Below are 23,488 nucleotides of genomic sequence, written 5' to 3' on the forward strand. Positions count from 1 at the left end.
ATCACTTATCTGTCTTTCCTATATGCTGGTGTGCTCCCAAGTTATTTTACCTGTGAATCTGTGCCAGTCAATTAATTGGTTCAACAATTAAATTAAGGTTACTTGAGTTGGCAAAAACCATTAGAACACTGCAGCCTTGTAGTATGACAATGACCTCAGTAACACATAAGGAATAAGACAATTTGTCTATTTGTCTTTCCAAATATTTTTCATACAAACAAGACACTTAAGTGCTAATAGTCTGTTTAAGGCGACCATGTAATGTTTTTACATTGGTGCTATTTCTACAAGTTTTACAATGTCTAAGCAATCAGTAGGGCATTAGACACTTTCATGTATCACCATATTGTACCAGTGTCAACACGTGCATTTCCTGGTTGTGCAAGAGCCCATTCCTCTCATACAGCCACTATTGTGTGCCTCCACTCTATTGTTATGTATCATAAGTAATTTATTACCTTCAAATTAGCTCGCTTGTCACTTGAATGTAATTCAGGCTAAAATCTACAGCAGTATCATACTGACTTTATGTGGGGTAAGTTAAGGGTTTCGGCTGGTCACCCACAGAAGACAATACCCTAAGCGTCTGTTTGACATTAAACTTTGAGGCAATGAATGAAAACAAATTGATTTACTGAGAATGATACATGGACTGCAATTCCATTTGTGCAGTATCCTAGAAATACGGAGGTCTCGCATATCAGTAAATCTGCCTTTCCTTCTATGATACTTGAAATCTGTGCACACTTTTCACAACTGGAATACTACTTTGAGCAAATAAATGATTTTGCACGTTAATGTCCGTTGTGGAATGATTCTTTGTCCAGCGTGAAGTTCATTTTTTATCTCGGACTAGTGACAAAATATAATTTTTATATGTCTTCATAAATGTTAAAAATGATAAAGCCCTACTTTCAAAAGCACTGCATTTTATGTGGGTATCAGTAAGCAACATGCATTATTTTTTGTCCTGGGACACTACTATAGTCAGCAGATATTAAGCATCTAGGTTAAAACTTACTGGTTACAGAATGTTGTACATTATAATTAAGTATTTACTTTGGTATCTTTCATTTTGATTAGTCAATTTTTTTCTATTTTAAATTCAGGTGTGCAATTCTATAGCTTCATATACTTTACAGATGTTTTGACCCTACATCAATTTCTCATTTATTTAGCTTTCCACGTTGTCTCAGTATATTTTGGTACAAGTTAATCAGTTTACCTAACTTTGAGGTTTAGCCTTGTAAGAATTGAGTTTTAGAAAATGGAACCTACATATTTAATGTATTGTTTTACAAGTCAGTCATTAAATTGACAACCAATATCTTCACAGTATTTGATGGTGAAGTTTTTGTGCACACGAGAAGATACAGCTGAACGTCTTGGAGTCCAAGGTCTGACTGCTTCTGGCTATCTTCAAACAGTTTCTGGCGAGAAGAACACAATCACGCAGTGTTTGAGGTGTGCCCAGATGAGAGATGACCCCTTTTGTGGAATGACATTACTCCTGAAAACTCTGCAGTTCATTCAGCAACTAGCACTAGATATGGTAATTCCACTTAATAAATGTCAACTTGTTATTTACTATTATGAGTTTAAACAAATATGTTCTATTGCTTAATGACAAGTTCAGAAGATGGTATTTGTAGTTAGGTAGCTCCATGATCAGTGCCATTGCTTCATCTAGGTCGCCTGAAGTTATCATTCACATGTGGCATGCCTTTTTAAAAATATTTTATGCTAATACTAGAGTTCATGTCATACTAAAAACAAATGAATACTGTGTAAACATAATCATTGAAAGGATGGTGTGTGGAGGTTTTAGAACGGGTTTGAGATAAATCTTTGTTTAGGTCCTGAATAAAGCGAACTCTTGAGCTTTCTAATGTAGGAAACCTTTCACTGTGCTTAGGTTTGTAACCGGTTAGTAAGTAGTATTTGCACTGTTCACTCTCCATTAACATAGAGTTGTAAGCCATGGTGTATAAAATTGATATCCTGAGAATTGTTCAAAACAGTTACACTTGTTTAGCTCATCAAACTACTTGAGTGTATGTTTAGATTAATCCTGCAAAAGGATGTTCAGCACATGAAATTTTGGTGACAAAAAAAGTGCAAAAATATGAATGACTTCTCATCAGAGGACTGACTAAGGTTGTTGAGCCTTGTGTGAAAATTGTAATTTTCAGTTGCCTGTGTATGTGCCACACACCTGCCTAAGCAGTTCTTATTTCCTAGTTGACTCCAGTGATATCGTCTGTTTAAAGGAGATGGAAGCAGTTCTTTTGTCTTTCTATTTCTAGGTAGGTTGTCTGGGTTCATTGTTCGCTAACTGCAAACATCAATTATTCCTTATGAGTTCTTCTTTACATATGAATATTAGATTATGTTTACCAATATTTTACTGATAGAAATTAATCTCTCTTATTCGGAACAAATAATGCGGATTAATCTCTCTTATTCGGAACAAATAATGCGGATGCAGAGGCTGCATTATTTGTACCTCTATTTTTTTAATACAATGAAAACATTATATAAAGAACTCAGTAGAAGATCAAAATGAATTTAGATATGTACAGCACAATCTGAAAGAAACAGTTAGTTCTAGATTCCTTACCTTAGAAATACCCCCAGGCATCAGCCTGGACCCGCAGAATTTTTGCGTCAGCAGTACCCCTGCACGTTGAAAGGTGGCTTCGGTCGGCTCCGCGTTCGCCGTTGGCGTGGTGGACCCCAGGATGGTGTTGCGGCAGCTACTTAGACGCCGCCCTCCTGCACTGATGTCAGTTCTTTCTTTTTTCACGCCAGCCAGCTCAGATCCGGTGAGAGCGGTTCCTCCAGTCACTTTTTGACTGACTTTCTCTCGACTTTTGTCAACACTGCTTTTGCGGAGTATATCGACTCCTGGTGCACAATGGATGCCCGGTTTCAAGGCTTGCGGTACCTGTAGTCGACTGATGTCGGTGACGGATCCGCACCGTGTGTGCCTGTTTTGCCTGGAGCGCGACCATGATCCCAAGTTGTGCTCCGACCGCCGGACCATGAATCCGAAGTATTTGAGTGAGCAGTCCCGAAAGCTTCTTGAGGCCTGGCTGTCGGCTCCGCTCCGTTCAAGGTCCCGGTCGCGTGGGAGGTAGAGGGACCGGGTGTGGAGCCACTGTAAGAAAGGGGCTCTATATATAATGGACCAAAGTAAGGTAGAGTGTACATAGAGTCCCCAGTCTCCAGAGGTATAACAGAGGCTAATGTCAGATATAACCTTACTCTCTAAAGTGGTAGCTTGGTCGAGCAGTAAGGCAGTATTAGAGGACAGTGTAAAGCATTTGTTGTACACACTCAGTCAGCAAATAGTTTCACACACTCAAGAACTGAACTCTAGGCCAATTGTCTTTATATTAAAATATATAATTGTTTTATTTTAGAACAAACGGGTATCAAAATATTCTTTTCTCAATATGAGAGACTTTAGGTAATTACTTTGCAGAAAGGCAATAGACTTTGTAAGTTCAAAAGCTACAGTGGTTGCAAGAGGCAACACAATTCTAAACAAAATTTAACATTGAGCTCAATGGGTTTTTCTACGTAAATGCAGTTGATTACTTTAAGGATTACTTTTCTAACCACAGGACTGGATCCTGGATTCAGTCCCGGAACCTAAGCTGTAAACAGTTAAGTAAAAGTGTATTGGTTACAGTTGTGCTTTTTAAAGAATATAAATGTATTTTCAAAGTTGACACTTAGAAACTTTTCAGTGAAAAACTAGCAAAGTTATCCTATGGAAGGAAATTCAAGTCACAGGTAAAGTAGGTTCTCGTTACTTTTGGTTCAGCACTGGGACCTCTACCTAAGACAGGTAAGTAATTACGTTTTAGTATTTAGTACAATTTTTAAGGAATATTTCTAGTTTGCAAAAATCGACACTTAGAAGAAATTTCAGAGAAAAACAGTCAATGGTTTCCTATGGAAGAAAGTTCAAGTTACTGGTAAGTACAGTTAAGATTACTTTTGCGGGTCAGTACTGGGCTAGAAGGTACAGTACTGGCTTCTCTCCTGATCACAGGTGGTGAGTATTTCGGAATTCGTTATTTGGCTGCTTTTAGATGAATATTGTAAAGTTTCAAAACTCCACACTTAGAAGAAATTTCAGTGAAAACCAGTCAATGTCAGCCTATGGAAGGAAAGTGAGTTATGGCCTTTCAGGTGAGTACTCGACTGGTGGATTTAAGGTTCTGGGCATAGACTCAGGGGTCTACTAGGGTCGTATAGGCACAGTTGGTACACCCTCAGCGGCACAGGGGCAGCCGGGTGCAGAGGTAGTTAGGCCCAAGGTTATCCAATGAAAGGCAGGGGGCCTTCGGTTGGTGGCTGCTGGCTAGCGGGCCACCCGGCTGTGGGAGCTGGGCTCCGGGTCACATACTCAGGGCAAATGGGAAGTAGGATAGGACAAAGGTTGCACTGCCAGAGGCACTCGGGCGGCTGGGTGCAGGGTGCTTTTGAGCCGTCGGGCGCTCAATGTTATTCAATGGAGATCTTGAAAAGGGAACAAAGGCTGCAGGCTCGGGACAGAGGATCTTCTGGAGCGACCAACACTTCGAGGGGTAAGTTGGGATCTTGGAGGATAGGTAGGCACCCAGGAGTTGGGCACAGGGGGGCTGTGGGGCGCTGGGTGCAGGGGTGTCTTTTCAGGTCGGAAATCTTACCCCCTGCTGGTTGCGATTGGAGGGGTCCTTTGTCCTGAGGCAGGCGTCGTCGGGTTTGTCGAGGAGGGTCCTTGGGCACTGGATTCCGTGTCAGAATCGCCAGGGGGACACCCTCGGCGTCTTGATTCACTCCAGCACAGGCCAGGCTTGGCTGGTGCAGAGTGTGCAGGGTTCGCCGTTCCGGGCTGATTCCAAGGCTTGTTACTTGCTTTGAGCAGTACCACTGCTCGTGGGAGACCCAGGTAGTCAGAGTCACAAGGCAGTCCGGTCCTCCCAGGTTTTTGAGGTTGCTGACCACTGGAGATGCCGAGGTTTTGCAGGAGCAGGTTCGAAGGTCGACAGGCCTGTAGGGCTGGGGCTAAATCAGTTGGTGTCTTCCTCTTTTTAGCAGCTGCACGGCAGGTCTTCTTGTTCCTTGTTCTTCTTTCTTGTTTCGTAATCTGGATCTCCAGAAGGAAGGTTCAGGGTGCCCCTAAATACTAAATTTAGGGGCGTTACAGGTAGGGTAAGGGCAGGGACCAATGGGTCCCTGTCCTGGAGTGGGTACACCCCCTAGCCTGCTCCTCTCCTGTGGGAGGGGGACAGGAGCCTAGCTATGATTGGGCAGGGCTCCCCATCTTCAAGATGGCCGGAGCCCGAGGTCGTGCTTCACCTCGCCTCTCCCAACTGAGGGGTGGAGTTGGCACAGGCTGGCACACACCCCTTCCTGACGTAGGGTTTCCCGCCAGTCTTCCTGCCAGAGTGGTGGGGGCCAGTTGCTGAGTACAGTAAGTGGTCTCAAAGGCGGAATGCCTTTGAAGCTTCCTCTGCTCATCCTGGGGGAGGAGGTTTGGCACCTCGCCCCAGGATGTGCAATGTTGCAGGCCCAGGAGAGCGGGTGCTCTCCATCTAGGGGTCCAGCAACATGTCTGCTGTGTGGCAGCCTAGGCAGCCTCTCAGACGAGACGTGGACTGTAGGTTAGGTTTCAGGGGACTTCTCTAAGATGCCCTCTGTAGTGCATTTTACATGAAATCACCCACTGGCATCAGTATGGGTTTAAAGTGCTGAGAAGTTTGATATCATACTTGTCAGTCTTCAGTGTAGCCATTATGGTGCTGTGGAGTTTGTAATGACAACCTCCTAGCACCATATACTCTTAATGGCATCACTGCACTTACAGTGCCCAGAAATGGCCCTGGGTACTGTAGGGGCACAGGGCTCATGCACCTGTGCCCACACCACTGGCATAGGGCACCCAGCTAGAGGGGTGGCTGATGTATGCCAGGGCAGTGGGTTTGTGGGCATGGCACACAGAGATGTGTGCCATGTCGACTCTTTGTTTAGATCTGCACCAGGACACTCAGCCTGCAAAGTGTGTGTCAGGGTACAGGGCCCCTAAGGATGGCACAATAAGTGCTGCAGCCCTTAGGGGTCTTCTCTCGTCACCATGCCCTGGGTACCTGGGGTACCATTTACTAGAGGCTGACATGTGGCCAGAGATGCCAATTGGGTTTAGGCTTTAGTACAGTTTTTAGGGAAAGAACACAGGCATTGGGTACCTGATTGGCAGGGACCCAGGGCACACCAAGGAAAAGTGCATCAGGTATCAGGCAAAACGTGGGGGTTTCTGCAACATAAACTCACTTTCTCATAGTCTTCTTCCAAGTCTTTGCACTCCTAAGGTATGTCGAAGCACAAAAAGAAGTCTAAGAACCATCGTCGCTCTTTGACTTCTCCCGGCCGGTCGGCCGACGCGACAAGGGATGCGGTGGTGCCCCTCCCACGTCTCCGTATTCGGAACCCGACTCAGAGTTTCCCTCCCTTCCCGGGACCTGGAGCAACCCCTGCCCAGCTTCATCAGTTTTACAAAGCGATGCATGCCATCTTTGGGCAGCCAGACTCTGCCGGCTCGCCTTTGGGCTCTCAGACTCGGCTGGGGGCCCTGGGCCTTTAATGGCAGCGACTTCGACCCCAGCACCGCAGGGTACCCTTGGATCCAGGCCTGGATCGGGATCGGTGCCGGTTTTCCTGATGAGCCCTACACCAGTGCCGCTTCCAATGGCACCCTGTCCGCAGCCGGGTTCCGGCTGTGTCCCCAGCCGACGTCAACCCGGGCTCGATCGCGATGTAGACTCTGAGCCAGACCGGCGCTGACCGACGCTGGATCCAGCGCCGACGGGTACTTTTATGCCCTTGTTCTACCCTAGCTCTTTTAGACCAGATTGGCAGCCAGAGGAAGGTGAGGAGGACTGGGAGGGGTCTGGAGACCCTTTAACTGACCAGTTGGGCTACAAACTGGACTGGAGGGAGGAACTGGGAGAGGCCAGTAGTCTGGATACCTCACCAGACCGTAGCATGTTGTCTTTTCCTACAGTGGCTATAGAGGAGGGAGCGTCTTACGCTGTGGTGTTGCGTAGGGCGGCCGAGGATCTCCACCTCAAGCTACCCACTGTGGCAATCAGAACTAACCTCCTGACGAAGGTGCTTCAACCAGCAGCGAGCTCATCGGAGCCTCTGCTACCGTTTAATGAAGCCCTCACTGACATCCTTTTGGGCACCTGATCCAGGCCCAACTCAGGGGCTCCTGTGGATAGGATGATAACCCGACGCCACCGACCGGCCCTGGGCGACTCCAATTTCCTATTCCAACACCCCACCCGTGAGAGATTGGTGGGTCAAGCCTCCACCTCCAAAGGCGCATTGCCTAACGCACCACCTGATAGGGAATTCAAAAAGCTGGACCATCTTGGGAAGATGTTTTCTTTCTCCAGCTTGGGACTGTGGTAGGTGAACACTGCATGTCTGTTGGGCTGTTACACCCACTCCATGTGGGATATGGTGGTGCAAGTGCTGCCCCAGTGCCCGGAGGAGGCCCGGGTGTACACTACCGTACAGTTGCCGAAGGAAGAGACGCAGCAAAGTTTACCATCCACTGTGTTTGGATACCGCCGTTCCACTAGGCAGGATGATTTCCACATCAGTAGCCCCTCGACGCCACACCTGATTGAGGTGGACCGGTTTTTCAGAGGATGTCCAATCCACTCTTATGGACATGCCCTTTGATGGCCGTCGCCTATTCCGCGACAAGGCAGACAACGCTCTAGGTCCTTGGGCCTCTCCACCACCCGTCCTGCGCAGTCTGCTTTCCCCCCCATTTGTGGCTACAGAACGGGTGCCCCGTTACGTTTCACCCAGAGCCACATGCCAGGGTAAGCTGTTCAGCCCCTGCGCGGCCAGGGACGTGGGAACCACTGCTGTTCATCACCACCCCCTTTTCTGAATCATTTTGTCCACCATAAGCGTGGAAGGGTATACTCAGATGTGGGTCCCTTGCTCATTGCACCATCAGGATTCAAGCAAGCCGGGCCGACGACGCCTGAAATGGCAGAAACCGGTCCCCGGAAGCTTGTTTCCTTCCCAGTATAAGAATTGGCTTGGTAGTTTGGTTTGCCCTGTTCCCATCATGCACTGGGACAGGAACAGACTAATTTGCATATAGCCAAGTTCTGAGCTGGGATGGTGCAGTGAGCTAAAAAACGGTGATGGATCAAGCCCTGATCTTTGGACTGGGTAAGAGTGGTCTGCTTAATTCAGGCACTCTGTTCATCACCACCCCCTTTTCTGAATCATCGTGGTTCTGGGGGCCAGCGGCGGGGCAGTCCACCACAGCTCCCTCTGCAGCAGCCTCCGAGTCCGACCTTTCAGGGTCACCAATCGCCAGTGGGCGGCAGGATTCGCCATCACCTCCCCCACTGGTGCACCATCACGTCTTACAGGTGGGTTTTGCAAATAGTCCAAAGGGGCTACTCCTGCCCCTTCGAGACGAGCCCTCCATAAATGCCACCTCAGTACCTTCGCATGTCGGAGGATCATCTGGCCCTTCTCCAACAGGAAGTTTTGGCACTCTTGGCCAAGGGAGCCATCGAGCAAGTTCCTGTCCCAGAAGTAGGTTGTGGTATTCCCACTACTTTCTGGTGCCCAAGAAGGACAAAGGCCTACATCCTATTTTGGATCTTAGGAATCTCAACCTCTTCCCCCGGAAGGAGAAGTTCAAATCGTTGACGCTAGCTCAGGTCCTGTTTGCCATCGACCCTGGAGACTGGATGGTAGTGTTGGACTTGCAGGACGCTTATTTTCACATCCCCGTCCTGCCAGCCCACCGGCGTTACCTACGCTTCACGAAAGGCCATGAGCACTTTCAGTTTACCGTGCTCTCCTTTGGACTTACTAGCGCCCCTCGGATGTTCAGGAAAGTGATGGCGGTGGTCGCAGCTCATCTGCGCAGATCAGGGTTTCCAGTATTCCCCTATCTGGACGACTGGCTGTTGAAGGTGGGATCGCCCCAGGCTATCGTCTCCCACCTCCAGACTACGGCCGACCTCCTGCATTCGATGGGGTTCTTCATCAACATGCCAAAGTCACACCTGACTCCCTCTCAGATGCTCCTCTTCATCGGATCGGTTCTGGACACAACACAGTTTCAGGTCTATCCTCCCGAACAGAGAGCATGGGATATTCAGGCTATGATTCCGATCTTTCACCCTCTATCCGGGGTTTCTGTCAGGATGACCCTTAGGCTACTGGGCCTGATGGCCTCCTGCATCTTGCTGGTGGACCTTGCCAGATGGCATACGCGTGCTCTGCATTGGGACCTGAAGTTCCAGTGGGCACAGCATCGGGGAAACCTGTCCAATTGCGTCCACATCTTGGAGGGAACTGCACAACAATTGCAGTGGTGGCTAACGAACCAGGTTTGGGTCAACGGCAGATCCCTCTCCCTTCCCCAGCCTGAGTCAAGAGGCCCTCCGCCTCTGGACATATGGACATGGCTGGAACATGAGGGCATATGCCTGATGGTTCAACACCTGGCAGATTTGTTGAACGCAAGGACCGACATACTCAGCTGCAGGTGCATGATGGATCACGAATGGGGTCTTCACTCGGAGGTGGTGCAAGGTCTCTTTCAACTGTGGGGAGAGCCTTGGTTAGATCTATTTGCCACCAATGAGAACGTGCAATGTCAGCGATTCTGTGCGTTGGAATTTCCAAGGCGGCACTCGCTAGGCCACGCTTTTCCTCAGGAATGGAGTGGAGGTCTTCTACACGCCTTTCCGCTTATACCACTTCTGCCCAGAGTGCTGAAGAAGATCAAGTGCGACTGGGCCCAAGTCATTCTTGTGGCTCCGGATTGGGCACGAAGAGTTTGGTGTCCCGAGCAGCTACACATGGCCATCGATCCTCCGATCAGACTGCCTCTTCGGGAGGATCGTCTGTTGCAACAGCAGGGGACGGTCCTCCACCCGAACCTGTCCAGCCTCCACCTCTTTGCATGGAGATTGAGTGGCGGCAGTTGACATAGTTTGACCTGCCCCCCAAAGCAAAGGCTGTGGATCCCATTTCTGCCCCTCTCTCTGAGGTTCTCTTGTTCCTTCTTTCTTTGGCCCAGCAGGGCTCTGCTCTTGGCACTCTTAACCACTTGGCTGCTAAGGGGTGTGCGAGGGGTTCCATTGACTTTCCATTGAAATCAATGGAAACTCCATGACGAGTTACCCTTGTCATTAGCACTGAAGGGGTTAAGGGCTACCTCTCGGCCATTTCAGCCTTTCTTAGGATTTCTTATCAGCCTTCTGTTTTCAAGTCCCCTTTTGTAAATCGCTTTCCTAAGGGCATTACTCATCTTTTTCCTCCGGTTTCATTTGTAATGCCTCAGTGGAACTTGAAGTTGGTTCTTACTTACCTTATGTGCGCTCCCTTTTAGCCACTTCATAACTGTCCTCTCGGACTTCTTACCCTAAAGACTGCTTTTCTGGTTGCAATCACCTCTGCTCGCAGGGTGAGCGAGCTACAAGCGCTTTCTTCAAAGTCTCGTTTCCTGGCTGTTCATCCGGACAAGAACATCCTGAGAACCAGACCTTCCTTTCTTTCCAAGGTGGTTACTTCTTTTCATATTGGTCAAACCATCACTTTGTCCACCTTCTTTCCGCCTCCGCACCGCTTTTTTGACTGTTCTATTCTTCAGGACTTTCTGGTGTGAACTTGGTTCGCAGACCCACTTCCGGGGTTGATATTGCTGGGGTATCTATTCTAAGGTGCGAATATATCTGTAAGAATCATAGTTTAGTTATAGATTCCCTACCGCCACACCCATCCTGCCCGTTCTGCGAACTGACATCTAGGGTTAAGGATTCCCTTTCAGGACCCTAGTTTTGTGCACCAGTGGTCAGTGTCTTGCATGGCTCTGTGCTTGTGGCGTAGAAAGTTGTGTACATAATTGATATCCGCGCGCGAGCGCAGCGTCTAAGTAGCTGCTGCGACGTCATCCAGCCGACCACGATGCCAACGATGGAACATGGAGCCGACCAACGCCGCCTTTCGACACGCAGGGGTGCTGTTGAGGAAAAAAATCTCTGGTTCCAGTCTGACGCCTGGGGGTAATTCTAACATAAGGAATCTATAACTAACCTATGTTTCTTACAGATATATTGTTACCGAAGGTAAGTAACTTGTTTGTTGCTACTTTATTATCACACATTTAAAAAAAAAAAAGAGGAATAATTGTTTGCATAAATATACCATGTCAAAGATTACAATTGCCCCATCACCATAAGGCTTTCCCAGTATTCTTTACAAAGCCCTCTGACAGAGTTATTTTTACTACTTTGCAATGAATACACTGTCTTTCTTTCTTAATAAAACTTCTTGTAGAGAAATTTGTCACTAAATTCAAATTGTATTTTCACCTGTCTTCAGAATGAAAACATTTTTACTAGAGGTAAGTTTTAGTTGTAACTTATTTTTATAACGTTGACAGGTTATTAATAATTTATGAACATGCAGTAAGGTGATATATCCTTATTCTAAAACTTATGCTTAACAATCACCCTCATCAGAATCCTTCCCCAGTTTACTCCCCCCATCCTCTCCTCAAAAACACCTTGCGGGTATAGTACAGTAAATGAAAATCAAACCCGTTCAGAGTCTGAAAAATAATTCACCAAAATTAGGTGGTAGCCACCCACAAATAGGGTGGATCATTCCGGCTATCAAATAGGTGCAGATCTCTTACTATAGAAGGCCATGCTAATTCCCTATAGTCCTTCTTCATATACTGCATGGCCAGAAGCTAGACTACCGGTGATTCATCTTAGTCTTCTAAACCTTACAAAACCACAAAGACTGCCATACTATTGAACTGGTACAGTATCTTTCGCTAATTATCCTGGTCTTCAGCAGTGATTGGAGTATCACACTTCGTTCTCAGAGTGACTGTCCTGTCTGATGCTGAATTTCACCTTGGAGTGGATGTCCAGAATTGGAAACCCTACCATCTCATTATTCAGGACATGGATTTCTTTTAGAATAGATTTATTTGAAGACCTGATCAGCAAATGTGAACCATACCACATTGCCTCCCGCAGACCTTTTTGCTTTCTAGGAAAGTTTTATTAAGTTTGTTGGGAATCAGGTGCCATCTTATCATGTCTTAATGGATCATGATCTATGTTAGTCCTAATAGTATGTTTTGTTATGTCTCCATAAAGCTGTATCCAAAAACCTCCAGTTATTTTCTTGTTTTGATACCCTATCCCACATTTTTAAAATTATTTCACCTTTCCTCTGTCAGAAGAGCACCAATAAACATAATTCCAAAACCACACTCTTATCCCCTTGAATGTGGACATCATTTAGTCAAGTGGGCTGTGTGGTTTCAAAAGGGCCTTTCTGTTCTCTGTTGGCCTCCGCTGTGTATCAGCTGCTTGTTACAAAATCTGTAAACTGTCATGTAAGTAAATGGTCTCTTTGTATTTGTTGAAACATTGCATTTGTGTGTGACACAAGTCTGCCAATACTTAAAAGAGTTTCTCTCCTTTTCAGGATCAAAGCCCTTATTAGAATGGATTTGGTTCTCTAGGGACCGGAAAGATGTTAACCCTCTAGATAGAGAAAGGGAATTCCAGATATGAACTAATTGTAACACAGGCATTGTAGTATGTCTCTTCTTAGAAGCCAAATCACGTCTTAAATCAGTCACCTGGTAACAGCTTAGTATATGTAGGCCCACCGTTTGCAAGGTTCCCTCTTGGGCTGTCCACTAAGAGTTCTCAACCGAGCTGTCTTGTAATAGTCATCAATATCCCAGAAGTTCAGACAACCCTATTTCTAAGAGCCTTCACCAGTTTGGCTGACAGACTGAGGGTCCTAGACTGCCACACTAAATACAGAAGGCCTCTTTTAAGGTCAACCAAGACCCATGAATATTTATGAGCTGGAAGGGATTAAATAACGTAGAGGAGTCTCTCTGATAATATTCATCTTGATTTTTGCGATATACACCACCAATAATATAACCACATTTCTAGCTGAGCAAGCAGAGTGATGACCTGCATTGGATGAGTATATTTTCTGCATAGTGTTTGTTGATTAACAGGCTCATATAAATGATCTATACCTAATTCTCTCTGAACTTTATTGACTGAATACTATTAGAAAAGGGTATCTGCTTGCTTATGTGCTGCATCTTTGAGGGTTATAGACTTTATTATTGACTTGTCAGCATTTATTTGTAGCCCTGATGCTTCCTAACGCTAGTGAAAATATCAAAAGGCAAAATCAAAGTCGTTGGCTTTGTAAAAGACTTCATGACTTGGCCTGCAAAAAGTCTGATTCTGTGTTCAGAACCCACAAAGATGATCCCCTTGCTCCCTGTGAATAATGGGGAGCCACAAATGGCTTGCCAGTGGCTCAAGCGAAATGATACACAAAAGGTAAAACTTTAGCCTGCCTTGCCATTTTAAGGTCTAAACACTTTTAAAAAGTTCAGATTGCCAGCCTGCATCTGAAATTCCTTCAATCTGTTCTTGTTGTTTTCTTTGCATTAAATGTACTGAAGGCAGCATCACCACAGGTCAGAAAATGTTGTGTGACTGTAGTAAATAACTTGAAAAATTACATTGCTGATAGAAGAGGGGTGTCCAAATTGCAAATTATTATTTTTACTAGGTCTGTCAGAATCATTGCATCACTGCTTTTTCCTCATAGAACAACAGAAAGAGATTCAGGAAGCCCTTAACACTTATTACATTATGTGGCAAGGCTGCCATGACAAGTGATATAAAGTATTTGCCTCAGATTAAATTAAATTAAACATCGATCTACTCAATACAGATTTATATAATAACTTTGAATAAGAAAATGGTTCCCTGTTCAAGAAGGTAATGGGTTGACATCTTTGGAGGCACATCGGCCCCCTCAGTCTAATTAATATTTTACGTCATTCAGTAGAAACTTGATGAATAATATTCCATCTGCAGCCTTTAAGTTCAAAATGTCCCAGCCACAACTTGGAACCCTGGAAATCTTTTACATGCTGTCACAGTGCTTGGTGGCACCACTTAAGTTGCAGGGTGATGAACTAGCATCAGCAACCTGAGATTTGTTGCATGAGTTTATGGTTTTTAGATTGCTGTAGACAGAAACTTTGCTCATACAGAAGACCGTATTGAACATTGTTTTTACGTATGGAACTGCCATGTCCTTTAGGATAGCCCTGTCATGTATACTCAATTGTACATACAACATTCCATCCACACGCCTATAACGATTCTAAACCGATGACCTTTTACCTAATAGCTTGCTCTTGCCTCTTCGACATCACGCTCTTAGTCTTCTATCAGAATCCCTATACTACCTGACGTACGTAAACATGTCCCCAGGCACGGCAGATTTATTTTGTATAAGGGTCACCACTTTTTTTCATCCTTGGGCAAAAGCCAGCTGTGCATGATCGCACTTGTTTTGAAAAGCTTTGGGGATTGTTTTATTAAAACATTCATGGTTGTTTTAACCCCTTCGCTGCTGGCCCGTTTCCGCCGCTGTGCGGTAAACAAACGAACAGGGCGGGGCCGTGACGAACCCCAGCCGTCATCAGCACACAAGCACCGTGGAGCGTGACGGCTGGGGTTCGCCACCAGCATGCGAAGGGTTAAAAACATTGATTCGAGAAAAAACCCTCAGTGACCACTTTAGTATAAAAGACCCTCACTTCCCCACAACAAATTAGAGGAGAATTCCTTCCAGGCTGACACTGGGGTCCTGCATGCCGAATATTCAACACAGAGCGGTCTGACATCCCTTGCGATTGTCATCCTCGACGTAGAGACTGGGTCCTTCATTCTAAACTATCAGGTGAGGGGGCTGGTTCATCCCTAGGGGTTTCTTGACTACAAATACACATATCTATACATATATACACCTACACCTCTAGGTTAGGTTAGGTTAGGCTAGGCACATTTTAGTAAATTGCTTGGGGGAGGGGGGCACATGTTAGGAATATGCAAGTGCTACTGTTTTTATCTGAACTGTTTCTGTTCATCTTATTAGTACTATGGTAGAAATGTATCCACTATTCAATATATTGGTATTAGCAATCTCTTTCGTACCGCTTTTGTTTGGACCGTGACTATTACATTACGAGCCTGGTGTCTATGCCGGATGGGGCCCTTTTCTCCTCACGGATAAGGTGATACAAGGATATAATTACCACTAGAATTTTTATACGCGGTCCTTCTATTTTGGGTTTACGGTGACATCACCACTGGATCCATCTCCCAGTACACTTGGCATTCGCCTCTCGACTCTTGATTTGGATAAATTGGGTTTCACAAACACCCCAGACCTCCTGTGAACCAACATCTAGGCAATTATCCTCTAGAATTCTACCTGCCCAGGATTTGCTAATAGCATATACGCCTTGCTCGAGAAAACCTGATTTTCTTTCATCGCATATTCATTTTTAGAAGAGTCAAGATCGAGGGATAGCCCGCCGTCATTGCTGTCTGTACTATCTATAGACATGACGTACCACTTATAAATCGCCCTAAAGAAGTCCCAAGTTGGGGCAAAACGCGTCGGCTGTACTGTCTTTTCTACTACAAATGGAAAAAAGAAATCAAAATTGAGGATCATTTCTAATGTTATCATTTGAGTTGGAATTTGTTTTATTGTTGATATTGTGTGGTGCACCTGTGCTTTTGTGTATACCTACACCTCTATGTTAGGCTAGGTACATTTTAGTAAATTACTTGGGGGGGGGTGGGGGGGGGGTCGGGTCATATTTTAGGAATATGCAAGTGCTACTGTTTTTATCTGATCTGTTTCTGGTCATCTTATTAGTTCTATGGTAGAAATGTATCCACTATTCAATATATTGGTATTAGTAAACTCTTTCGTATGGTTCTGTTTCCTGATTGTCGCAACACAAAAGTTTTACACAAGACTATCGCTGGACCAATAAATATTATATGAAACGTCCTAATCACCATCCTTTGTATTTTCCGAGAGAAAGCAAGCACGAATGTCTGAGCTAAAATTACTGTACTGTGTTCCTGAGGAATCAGGGTTGTCATGTTTAGTGGTTACCAGAAACTACCTACACCACTGTAGAATACAGGGGGGTGGTAGTGGCACTGTAGAGCTTGTTGGTCTAATGGCTGACATATCCTGTGGGGGTGTCCGGAAGTGGTCGGGACACCAAGCCCTCAGTTTAGGTCATCCAAAACGTGCAGGTCCTGGGGATTCCTAGGAACTAGACAACAGAACTATTCGAACCGGAAATTGAACTAGTTGGGCGTGTCTTGCAATGCATGGCATGTGAGGAGTGTAGATCGAGCGGCAGCAGGCTGCAGCAGAGAGCATGGTCGGTCGATTGGCGGTAACTCCTAGATAACTCCCGAAGCCAGACCAGCAAGACTGCGGCTCCCTAGGCAACCTTGGTTAAGCTCGGACTAATTTTAGGCATTGCCCCATTTAGCCCACATGCTATCTGCACGCTGCTGTCATTGCCAGCCCCAGCCCCTCCCACCTCCCCCGGCACACAGAGGACAGCGATGAAAGGGGAGGAGGTGGTGGAGCGGTCCTGCCGTGTCTGCTAGAAGCGGGAATAGCAGCTATGCGAGGGGTAGGTATTAGGCAGCGACACTCTAGGCTGTGATGTGAAGCAGCCGGTAGTAGGCCAATGCCTCTTGCACCACAACGCAGGGCTCGCACACCCTCTATTGCACCAGCGACCAAACAGTGTGCAGATTATTGTACTTTCTACAGCGCGGCAGCCTAGCCCTCAAACACCCTCTTAAGCTACCAACGTCCTTCATCAATGCCCCAGTGAGTAATGTCAGTGGCAAGAGGCAAGTGGCAGGCTCTGAAGGGGGAGAAATATCGGTGGTAGAGGTTGAGGCAGGGTGAGGCAGCTAAACCTGGGGATGCTAGGGTGCTGGGGCACTGAGCTCTTCAGTGAATCATGTCCACCGCCTACCTGTCTTACTCTCTGCAAAGCCATGAGTGAATTGGAGACATATCTGTGGAACAGAAAGAGCATAAGAAGCATCAGCATTAGTGAAAGCAGCAGAGATAGCGCCAGGGCCCTCGTCCCTGCTAGGAAAAGTATGTAGGGCATATTCAGAGGTGTCCAAACCAGGATTTGGTGCCGTCTGAAGCCCTGCGCACCATGGGCCATACCGCAGAGTGGCACTGGGCAAGGGAGCGTGCTCGTGCCCCCTCCCCCTAAATATAGAGAAAAATCTGGAATGGAGGGGTGAGGCGGTGCCCAGCCGACAAGACGATTGTCAAATACTCTTTCCCAAGAGACCTGCACCACTTGGTACACTTTATGCAAACAGCGTGCTTGTGCCGCCCCATGCACACAGTAGGAGAGGACTCATGGGGTGAGGCGATGCGGGAGGAGGAGAGTTGGTGAGAGCAGCCCAAGGAGGTTTTGAAAGAATGTCAGCAGCACAGAGATAAAAGCTCAGTGGGTAAGTGTAGACTCTATTGAAGATAAGCTGGGAAAGCAAGTGTATAATACTTGGTGCTGGTTATGATGCAGCTTTAGATGCTATTGTCAATGGTTGAGCCGGGGTTGGTGCAGAAGCGGTCTGACTAGGTTCAGGTGCTGCATGCTCTACCTGGGGTGCTCCCTGCATCGAGAACGGTTGCTTCAGTGTACACTTTTTTCACTGACTCACTCACTTGGTCTTTAAAAGGCAAAAATGAAAATGTCAGGTACTGCCAAACTCCAGTCCTTTTAAAGATATTGCCCTCAAATACAAATGAGACCTAAAAAAGTACGTGGGGCACCTCAGCCCCAGGTAAATAAGAAACAAGGAGCAAAGGAGAAACCAGCGACTCACCTTAGTCAACCAGTTTCAGTGACTAGTCCTGAATTAGAGTTGGACATCAGGGAGGATTATTACAACATAACAGTACCCCAATCGAAGCTACGGGGGCCCAGAAAAACAAAATAAGACTTTCGTAAAAGCATTCCGCCCAGCCCTATTCCACATGCAGATATGGGGCTGGAATGTAACAAAGGACTACCTACAGCAAAGGAGCACCCTCCACCTACAGGCAAAGGCAAACAGGGCAAACAGCATATTCTATTTGTGCCACTCTGAGCAGAGGCTGTAGGAATGATGGAAGGGAGCTCAGAACCAACTGTTTATTGCAACATTTTACCCCCATAATGACACAACTTGACATTCCATCTAGGACGCAGCATTTGGTGGAGTACCAAGTGCATGGGACAAATCCGCGATCTCATAGCCCTCGCCTGTCGATGGACTGCTCTGCTTCGGAGTTGTTATGGGATGGAGAACTTCAACATGATGAAGGTTTAACTCCTAAAGACCCCAAGCACGTGAACCAGCATCCATCTGGGTCATCTGGGTTAACGCGATCATGAAGGAGGCCAATGAAAGGCTTTGCAATGTGGCTCAATATGCTCTTAAGTCTTTTCGCGCAATCACACGTTTCCACCGCAGACAAATTTTGTTATTCGCCCTCTCTTGCCCGGAAATATAACTAACTTTTTATTATCCCCGATCAAGCTATCGCTGTCAATTAAAACCTTAGAGGAAGAAGGTGCAAATGGTAAGGATATCGTTGGGCGGTCGGGGGGGAACTACAGTCCAAATAGATCAATTTGGTTTTTCCCTGGGGGCAAGAGAGCACAAATGGAACAAGAATACAATTCCCCATAATTGACAGTGGCCGATACTACACAGCAACTCTTAAATATAACCATTTGGCTTCCGTTATTAAGCTCTATGGAGGTGATTTGTTCATCACTAACATACCATGCTGATAAGTTGGAGACTGAAGTGGATTTACTCAATGCACTTGCAGTGCACGTCCAGAGGATTGATTTTAAATTACAGGAGTTGAAAACTAGAATTTAAAAAGTTGAACACAATCCATCTACTGCATATCATACTTGTGAATGTTCCCTACTATGGAGTCCCTTGCCATAATACCTAGCATCCTCTCAGAACTGTTGGAGGAAGTAAAGGAGCCCAAGACCCTCACTTTCAAAAAGGAGACCGTAAGCGATTGAGAAAATCCAGGGGAAAAAGGTGAGAAAAATCAAAACAAAAACAAATATGTCAGCATCTTTTTAACAGAAGGTCAGGTACCTCACAGAAAAATAACTCAGACCTCACTGTTTCCCCATATCCGGAGGAACGACTGGAAGCACTTGATTACACTACTGCTCCCGCACTAAAAGGCCATACTTGGACATTGTACAAAAAAACAGATAGTCTCAATGGGGAGTATTCAAATAATGAAATAAGTTGTACCCAATATCACGAATCTCAAACACATCAATGAATAATTTCAAGATTTTAGTATTGAATATCAAGTAATTATATAAAATTATATAATACAGTTGTTCCACAGTGTGTGGAAAGTAAGTGTGGATAAGTGTCATCGTGAGTTGATAAGAAGAGAATAGGAAATTCAAGTGGAAATATATACAAACAATTCAGTTAGACCATGTCTGCAGGTGCACATGTATAATTAGTTTTTCCCCAATTATAAGATACAGCGATACATTCGGTGGTATCTAGATGTGGATAATATTCCCAGTCTAGGTAGGTATAGTTGGAAGTTTTGACGTTTCGACCCCTAATGGGTGGAGATGCCAGTTAAACCTTGGGATGGGGTCTTCATCAGGACGGAAAAGGAGCAACCTGAATGGTTGATCAAAGGAAACCAATCAGTAACTACATAGATCCAGTGATAAATGCACAATGTAGCGGTTTGGGGTACAAACCATTATAGTGCCTTTGCTCACCTTAACCCCTCAGTTGGTATTCGCGTGGGGAGGCCTTGTGATTGGGCAGGTGATTTCTTTGTGATCCAGGAATAATGCAAGGCTTGGATGTGGTGTAAATTTAGTTGCACATCTACTGATTAGAATAGGCTAAAAACAGGGGGTCACAAAGTGGACCGATAGTGTATGCACCAGAAACTTAACCAAGCGGTTTCTGATTTCTAAATAAGGTGATGACGCTTGGCAATTACTGTTAAAAGCCGGTATTTCAAATCTATAAAGTAGAGAGCATCCAAAATTAGGATGACTGACCTGCAGGATTTTATGAATGAGATTGCCCACTCGGGAGGGAGAGTGATTACGCCAGATAAAACACATTATCCTGGAGCATGTTGCGTCTCTGAAAGATTCCCGGGGACTGTGTCTGGAATAGGCACAAGTCAGCGTGCACGCGTTCATGTCTCTGGCACAGCCGTTGGCTGCAGTTGGCCTCTGTGTGTGAACGTAACTAAAGCATTTGGTTTCTGCCAAAGTTTTGGAACTACTAACGGATGAGGTTAAGTGTTTATATAATCTATATAAGCATGACAAGGCTTCAAGGAGACTTAATAAATCAAATGTAATAAAAAAAAATAGGAAGCCTATTTGGAGGCAGCGAAATAGAAAAAATCATCTGGTCAATAGTCGATAACAATTGTATATACGTATCTATTTGAGTGTATGTATTCAGACAGCATACCTGCATTTGCATTATATATACCAGATACAATTGCATAACATGTAGGAGTCACCATGATATATATGGAGCACAACAATGCACAAAACAATGGAAAACAGTAACATACAAGTGATATACATGGATAAACTACCATTCAACCATCCATGAAAAGCTTGGAGGTCAGTCCAAATCAGGAGAACGTCGTCGATATAACGCTTCCAAAGCGCTATATTATTCTGGTATGGATTGCCTTCATTGAAATTGAAGCTGGTCTCATGATTATCCATATATCGATAATCGACCTCAAAGCCGCCTCCAAACTTTTCATGGATGGTTGAATAAAGACATTCAATTCACAGTCCAATACAATCCCACTAGTATTGACTTCTTGGATATTTCCAACAAAGCTGAAGGAGGGCAATTATACACTACCTTGTTTAGAAAAAGCAGTGAATGTCAAACCCTCCTACGCTATACTAGTCATCACCCTAGAAACCCGAGGGACAACTCCATGGATTACACCTCTTTTAAGTGCATTACAAATAAAGTGGTCAAATTATGCATTTTTCATGGCATAAGAAACATGACCTTCTGCGACTTGGTATGTTTGCATCAAAAAACCTCACACCCCCATGGAAACCGCAATGGACAACTCCTGAATGTCGGCTTTGTGGACATGTAAACAGATACTTGCTCCACTTGCTGTGCCCCTGACCAGCATTGCTAGTGCAGAGACGAAGACTCCTACGACCTACATTAAGAATTTTGCAAGTTAGGTCAAGTTGACCTGCCGTTATTACATTATTGAAGGGAGCTCCCGTGTAAGATAGTAAAATGTCTGAATATTGCAGCCAAGGAGTTGGTAAAATACAGTTATCTGACTTTTAGGAACTATTAAGCTATCAGAGACTGGTTCATTGAGGATTTGGCCCATGTTTTATAAATTTGTATCTGGGTTGCATGCAAGATGTTTTTATGTGCATGCTGTAGTTTTAAGTAGCAAACTAGACACACTTTATGTAAAGATTTTGCACTGCACGTATGCACTCTTAAAGTTTAGAAAAAAACGAATAAATTATGCGGGGGCCAAATGTTTTTAAGCATAATGCTTGAGTGGTTTTCTTGTTTTATTTATGGTATGTCCTATCATGCTTTTAGGTGCATGTAAGGTTTTAATGACCAAACTAGACACACTTTATGCAAAACTTTGCACTGCACGTATGCACTTTACAAATACTAGAAAAAAAGTTTTCCTAAGAGATTGGACTCAGTCTTGTGTATGCTTATGACTTGCAGTATTTGTATTCCCTTTTATAATAGTTTTACCTTGTTAATCTGTGAGATTCCTCCGGATGCAAATCGAAATGAGATTTAGCTTCAATTTTAAATCTTTTATCCTTTTGAAATGTGAATATCTGTTGCAATATTATGCTGCAATATCACAATAATAATTGATATACCTCTTTGTAAATGTAATGGATGTAATTAACTATGCATTAATAAACTAACTTACATATTGATTAATCTTGAAACTAAAATCAAACTGCTTAACCTCTTCGATGCGCATGATGGCCCCCGGCCATCATGCGTCACGGTGGGCGTGTGCGGAGGATGGCCGGGGGCCATCCGGATCCCGCCCATTATTTAAATCGCCCGCACAGGGCGAAAATGTGTGCAGCGCCGAAGGGGTTAATTCATGCTAGAAATTTCACTTTTTTGCTTGTTTACGCTCATTTATTTCATAAAGGCAGGTAATTATCAGAAACCTATAAGAAATGTTCAGTTATTTACAGACAAAAACATTTTTACACTGCTGAGTAGCTGCAACAAACATTAAAGGATGGAATGCAATCTTCCATTATTGTGAGTCTAAAGGAGTACATATTCATGTCATTCTTATGCAATTAAATGTTGAACCTCAGCTGCTCCATACAAAGTCAGTTATCTTTTTCTCAATTCAGACTTGCAGTACTTGTAATGTACTCTTGATGAGCTCTGTTATGTCAATGCTGGATTAGCCCTGCAGATTCAGATAGGGTTAATTTGCATATGTACTGAGTCAATAAGTTTTTGGAACAGCTAGGACTTTAGAGCCTTCATGAAGGAACATGTATTAGTAGGGATGCCAGTTTTGCGTCTGAATTGTGAAAAGTTTATCAACACTACCCACAGATAAGGAATATATACGATAGAAGGACAATTGCTTATCAATGTACAAAGAACAGAATTTCAGTACGCCCTAGACCACCACCCAGTGAAGTGGTATTCTCAACAGTGTTGTTCTACCAGCTGATGTATTTATTTATCCATAATAATGCCCCTTGAATATTAATGGATGTTAGAAATGGGGATTTCTGGTTGGCTAAGGCTTGCGCCAGAGCGAGGCAGAAATCACCACTCTACGTCAGGGCAAGGAAGTTACACGCCAGAGATAACCCCTGCTCACCCCCTTGGTAGCTTGGCACGAGCAGTCAGGCTTATCCCTCAGGATAAGCCTGACTTATCCTCGGTGTTTACGCGCGCACCCAGCAACAACAGCCAAGGCCCACCACAAAGGAAACTCCACACAAGGTTATATATAAAAATAGCCTTTGAATTATACCAAACACATTAGATAATAAACACACAATTTACACTATGCCACTGGCACGGGCGGAATTTACAGAGGATTATTTACACAGGACAGGCCCACATGGACCACTGTCAGGAATAAGCACTTGGTAGAACGAGCACTTTGTAGAAATAGCACTTAGAACATAGAATAATTGTAGCACCAAATAACAAGTGTAGCACACAACCAGTAACCACTGCTAAAAGGTAAGTACACACTACGCAATCCTAACCACCTTAGGCATATATCACGCAGGGAACCAGGAACTCACTAGCATAACCTATACTAGGAAAAACAACCTCCTAAGCATAACCACACATTTAGGGGTATAGGCATAAAGCATTGCATATTCTGCATAGATCACATTAGG

At 44.9% G+C, this 23,488-nt stretch overlaps 1 protein-coding gene across 1 annotated transcript in view; it reads left to right on the forward strand.

Annotated features, from left to right (window-relative positions):
• The window catches only part of ZZEF1 (zinc finger ZZ-type and EF-hand domain containing 1), a 1,627,273-nt gene that overhangs the window by 318,563 nt on the left and 1,285,222 nt on the right, over nt 1–23,488 (forward strand). The window contains exon 13 of the mRNA XM_078679684.1: nt 1,337–1,552. Coding sequence (XP_078535810.1) covers nt 1,337–1,552 — 216 coding nt within the window. The remainder of the gene's footprint in view (nt 1–1,336; nt 1,553–23,488) is intronic.

The sequence above is a fragment of the Lissotriton helveticus genome, chromosome 3_1 (assembly GCF_964261635.1).
Source record: "Lissotriton helveticus chromosome 3_1, aLisHel1.1, whole genome shotgun sequence".
In the NCBI taxonomy this organism is placed as follows: domain Eukaryota; kingdom Metazoa; phylum Chordata; class Amphibia; order Caudata; family Salamandridae; genus Lissotriton; species Lissotriton helveticus.